At 44.5% G+C, this 5,239-nt stretch overlaps 1 protein-coding gene across 2 annotated transcripts; it reads left to right on the forward strand.

Moving 5' to 3' along the window:
* Positions 1 to 388: 388 nt before the first annotated feature.
* Positions 389 to 5,036, forward strand: Chchd7 (coiled-coil-helix-coiled-coil-helix domain containing 7). Of its 2 annotated transcripts, none has more exons than XM_055603610.1 (5): positions 389 to 630; positions 833 to 981; positions 2,647 to 2,712; positions 4,067 to 4,165; positions 4,899 to 5,036. In XM_055603610.1, exons 3-5 carry the CDS (start codon positions 2,659 to 2,661, stop codon positions 5,001 to 5,003), a joined length of 258 nt encoding a protein of 85 aa, XP_055459585.1. In that variant the 5' UTR covers positions 389 to 630; positions 833 to 981; positions 2,647 to 2,658; the 3' UTR covers positions 5,004 to 5,036. The 2 variants fall into 2 exon arrangements, with proteins under 2 accessions (XP_055459585.1, XP_055459586.1); XM_055603611.1 differs by having other exon boundaries at positions 833 to 916.
* Positions 5,037 to 5,239: the final 203 nt, after the last annotated feature.

The raw sequence follows: 5,239 nt of genomic DNA on the forward strand, positions 1-5,239 counted from the left end.
GCCCGCTCGGCCGCCGCCCCCGCCCCGCGCCCGCCCGCCGACCCGCCCTGGCCCCCGCCCGCCGCGGTTCCCGCCCCCCTAACGCTCCGCCCCGGCCCCGGCCAATCCGCGCGTCCGCCGCGGGGATCCGGCGCGCCCATTGGTCGGCAGGGCTGTCCGTCAGGCCCAAGTGTTAAGAACGAGACGGCAGGGCGGGGGGCGCGGTGGGGCGGGGAGAGGGCGGGGTCTCGTTCGGCCCCACCCACTCCTCCTGCCCGAACCTCCTCCCGCTCCCCGGGGGCGGAGCGAGTAGCGCCCGCCCCCACCTCGCAGAGTCCCGAGCGCCTGTCAATCCGGCGGCGGCGAGCGCGGATTGGATGGCCTGAAACGGGGGGCGCGGGGGCAGCACGTTGGGGTGCGCGCTACTTAAGGTCCTGCTGCGTGAGCCACTGACGTGTTCGGAGCTGGAGCCGGCTCCGCGCTGGTGGTGTGGCCGCCCGTGGTGAGTGGTCTCCGGCCCGTCCCTCCCTCCGCGGCCAGCCCCCGGCGGCCCCCGGGCGAGGACCGACCGAACCGTCCGCCGCGCGCTCCCGTCGCAGCTCGAGCCACACGATTCGTCCGGCCGGGGCAGCGGAAGGTGACCCCGTGCAGGTCTGGGCACCCCGGCTTCTGTCACCCCCCTCCCTGCCCTCCCCGGGGCCCCGGGCTCTGCTGTCCGCCGTCGGATGCTGCGGAGGGGCTCCCCGGAAGGCTGTGCGGTCCGGGACGATCATCCTTAGGCATTCTTCTCCGACCTCCGCATTCCCGGTGGTGTGTGCTTTGACTTTTTGCCCCTGTTCCCCTCTGCACCCAGGTTTACGGCGTGGTGTGTTTCTTCTTCCGGATTTAACACTTCCAGACCGAGACTCCGAGCAGCTTGGGGACCTGGACTTGTTGGGTAACGTGCCCTTCCCCCACGACGGATCAAAGCTACGAGGAGAGTGGGAATCAGGAACTCCTTTGGTAGGCAGTTGGCCTTTTTAGAGTAGATTTTAGAGTTATGCCTCGGGTGTGCTCTAGGTTTGCAGCTTTCCCTCAGACTTTTGGTTTTCTTTCTAAATGTCGTCTTGGAAGTGGTAGAGCGTTGTAACAGCTGTTCAGTCCTGCACCTTCAAAAAGCAAGCAGATAAGGCCTCTTTAGCAGGGCACTCCATCTTGCCCTTCAGCCCCACTCCTGTGTAAATTGACATTTCCTCTTCCTGTGCTGTTAACACAGGAATTCATACGAAAGAGGTGACACTCGGAAGTCCATGTTTAGAGTGACTTGTGTTTAGGATCCAGAATGAAAAGCAACGAAAGGAGAATAGCCTGAATCAGTAAATTTGATCCCTGTTGTGTAGATATTTTTAAAGAATTTCTGGCTGATGATAAATGGAACAGAACCCCACGATTTGGATGCAGCGTGAATTCTCTCTGTAGCTGATTGTTGTTGAGATCATTACATGCATGGCGTATGAAAAACCAAGTGGAACTTTGTGAAGACACGACAGGATATATATGAAAGAGAAGGATGTAAATTTTCTTAGTCCCGTTATTCTCGTAGGGAGAGACAGTCCTGTAAAATCCCATCTTCCGAAGAGGAAAGCTTTCTAGATAGAGTTGGACTCTGCACTGAGTTTCCATCTTGTCAAGATGCACCTGCTGGCTGGATATTTTCAGTGAAGGTCATGTAAAAAATAATTTGTTCTATCCCATGGAAAAGTTGGGTTCCTTTAGTTTAGACGTCAGAATAGAAGAAATTGGATTGGGTGACCCTTGATTCAGAATACATAGACTCTCAGGAGATTATGGGCTTGAATTGCTTTTCTTGAATATACATTATTTCATTTAACATGTTTTTTTTTTTTTTTTTTTTTTTTGGTGGTATTTCATAGAAAAATTCGGACTTTTTAAAAGGCCCATGTATGTTTTTTTTTTTTTTTTAATTTAGTACAGTTGTGTACATCATACTGGCTTATTTCTCCGAAAAACCTCTTTTATTTTTAGGTAGAAAAAACATTAAAGTAGTGAAGGGTTTGGGCATATAGGCCAGATCAGCTCTTTAAGCTCAGTCCAGTGAGTTCTCAAAGATGGTGGGTGGCTCATCAGTGCCCTGTCAGTATATTGAGACAAATGAAGACCATGCTGAAATAATGTCACTGTTGTTTTTGACACTCGCTCCCATCCCCTTGAAGAGAATTGGCTTGCTAGTTTTACTTGAACTGGAGTTTGAAGAGCAGTTGTCCTTGGCTGGTAGACTCCCTTCATGAAGTGTATGGCTTGACCTGGAATTAACTAACTGGTTCTTAGGGCAATGTAGTCTCCCTAATCGATAAAAAAACTTTCTGCAAAGCTGTAGTTTTAAGACTCGAATTGGAAAATTACTGAACCACAGCAGCATTCCCTGACTACCTTCAACCCAGGGAAGTACTATTTAAACAGAAGGATTTGCTGAAATTAAAAAGAAAAAAAAAAAAAAAAAGTTGTTTCCTAAACTATGGTGTTTCGGAATGTTAACTAGGTGGCTCTTTGACATGCTTGCTGTCTTTGTACCTTCTACTTTGAGAATTAAGTTTTTAAGTACTTGTGAGGTTGATGACATTTTCTGGCCATTCCCTTGTGACCTGTTTTTCTCCCACCTACCTTCAGTGAGAAGACAAGATGCCACTGGCCACACGGCGGCTGAGAGATCCTGACATAAATCCTTGCTTGTCGGTAGGGTGGTTTGCTTTTCATTGTCATGAGTGTTAACTTGGGAAAACCAATCTTAATTTTGTGGGCATCTGTCTCATACAGTTATTGAATAAAGTATTATTCTGTGAAAAGATATTCCTGGACAGTGTATTTTATTTCACTATAACATTTTAAAATGACCAAAATGTAGCTAATAAAGGCTTCGTTCTTCATTTTGCTTAATTGTGAAATAAACTGTTTGGTTGTCACTGTAAAACTTGACAAGCTTATGAACACTAAGAAAATCTTTAGTCTAAACATGGGACAATAAAGCAAATTTAAAAACAATGGCTTTAATCACAGCAATTATTTAATCTGTCTGAGACAACCTGGCTGAGTCATAGGTTGACAGTAGGATGAGCTTATTTTCACAAAGGTAACTTATAAACAACGTTGTGTTGGGATAATAAGCTTTTATTGGCAATAATTGCTTACAACATTTTGTTATGGCCTTGTCTCTCTTAAGGAATGCAATGTAAAGGTCATATTGTTGCTATGAAAAGCACTAATCCACCATCCTGTTTGGATTTTTCAAAAATACACATACTATAGTGCACATCTGTTGGTCTGTATATTCTGTTTTCAACAGCTTTATGAAGTAAGTATTGTTTAAAGTGTGTTTCTTAGATTTGCGAAGCAGATTCTCTGCCCGTTTGAAACTTAATTTTAGATAGCTTCTCATAGTCATACTTACCACTTTGAAGCTTGCTGCCCAATCAGTGATACCTACCTCATTTTAAACTCCTAGCCCTGTGTTGCTAACTTTCTTTTTGAAGCCACCTTAATGATAACTATTACGGTCGCATGTGCAATAGCGTGCTTGCACAACAGTGAACGGGAGCCAAAACGCATCTGGATGGACGCCGTTAATTTAGGTTGCCTTGATGTAGATCGTTTACTCATGTAACTTACTTGGCATCTCAAAATGAGCATTAAGATCAAACAAGTCAGAATGAGAACTGAGGAAAGCCAGGAGAGCTGCACTGAGAATTGGGAGGCTGGTTTCTGCCACTTGCTGTGTGGCAGTGCTAAGAGCATCTTAGACCTTTCTTCAGCCTCTGGAACAAATGACCACAATCAGTGCTTTGGCTCAAACACATGTGACCAGATACTAGGAAAACTGGTCCAGACTGGAAAAATAAGATATCTTTTTAAGTTGAGTGATATCTGGATAGTTGGCTATATTATTGGGGTTTATGAGTCTACCCACTAAAATGAACACAAAGAAACTGTTTTCCATCTGCTCAGAGGAGAAGCAGCTTCAGAAGTCTTTGTGTTTGGGTCTTTCTTAGATCACATTCCATATTTTAAATGATGACTCTCTTACATATTTAAGGAATCTGATGCTTCTACCAGATGTATGGATGAAAATAACTATGACAGGGAAAGGTGTTCCAGTTACTTCTTGAAGTACAAAAACTGCCGGCAATTTTGGGTAAGCCCAGCTTGTCAAGCTTCTTGTAAAACTCTGCTCTTAGGCTTGTGACTAAAGCTGGTATCAATCAGTAACCCACACTTCCCAGTGATGGTTGACCTTACCATCTGTGAGGTATACCAACTCTATGGCATCCCTGAGAGCTTGTTTCATTCTATTTCAAGGTTTTAGACTCCAGTTTTAATATAAGTAAGTCTTTCTATGTAAGTACCTTTAGTCATAAAATAGCCTCATTATAAATCTGGATTTCCTGAAGAGGAGGAGAAAGTACACTTCACCATGACATCGTACATCTCATTAGGCGTGTGTTTCAGTCTCCTTTCGCATAGCCAATCGTAGTTGTTAAAATGGTCCCTTTTTTCTTAATACATTGATATTCATTTCTGTGTCCCTGAGTACTGGCTCCAGGTCCTTCTTTTTCCTTTTCTGATAGACTATTAGTTTCACTTAATAATTATGCATAGCTTTTGAAGGTGGACTGTAAACACTCTTGTGTATGTACTTAATGGCATATACCTATCCCATCTCCTGCTAGCAGTGTGTTCTGTGGGGATAATCACTTCAGTGTAAATGTTAATAGATGGAAATATCTGGAGACCTGGCTGCCAGGTTTGGAGTTTTAAAATTTAGGTTTTAGTATTTTCCTTTTGAAGAAACAGTAGAAAATTACTGCCAAATTATTGCCATTTAATACATGACTGATTTTGATGTTTTCTTTTATGCCTGTGCACAGAATTCTGTTATGCTCCAAAGAAGACGAAACGGAATTCAGCCATATATGCCTACAGCAGCAGAAAGAGATGAAATTTTGGGAGCAATGCGAAAGATGCCTTACTGAACTATTTGCATTAAAATTGTTTCTATAACTTGACGCAGATGATTTTTTTTTTTAAATCAATGATAGCTGAACTCTTAAGACTACTGGTTTCATCCCAGGCAAATTCTGAGTTGTAAAAGGTGAGATGGAATTCAGTTAGCCTCAAGTCTTTGGTATTTGCTGTCTGTGCTGTGACAGAAACATGGTATTACCATGCTGTCTCTCATGGAAGGACAGGAGTGTTAGGAAGGGCTGTA

Source organism: Psammomys obesus, unplaced genomic scaffold (assembly GCF_907164565.1).
Source record: "Psammomys obesus unplaced genomic scaffold, mPsaObe1.curated_primary_1811, whole genome shotgun sequence".
NCBI classification, from domain to species: Eukaryota; Metazoa; Chordata; class Mammalia; order Rodentia; family Muridae; genus Psammomys; species Psammomys obesus.

What these genes read in the sequence shown, in the direction of transcription:
- Chchd7 (XM_055603610.1), top strand. Translation starts at nt 2,659, where the DNA reads ATGCCACTGGCCACACGGCGGCTGAGAGATCCTGACATAAATCCTTGC. An exon ending in ACATAAATCCTTGCTTGTCG is followed by an intron (nt 2,713 to 4,066) that starts GTAGGGTGGTTT and finishes TACATATTTAAG; the next exon opens with GAATCTGATGCTTCTACCAG. An exon ending in AAAACTGCCGGCAATTTTGG is followed by an intron (nt 4,166 to 4,898) that starts GTAAGCCCAGCT and finishes GCCTGTGCACAG; the next exon opens with AATTCTGTTATGCTCCAAAG.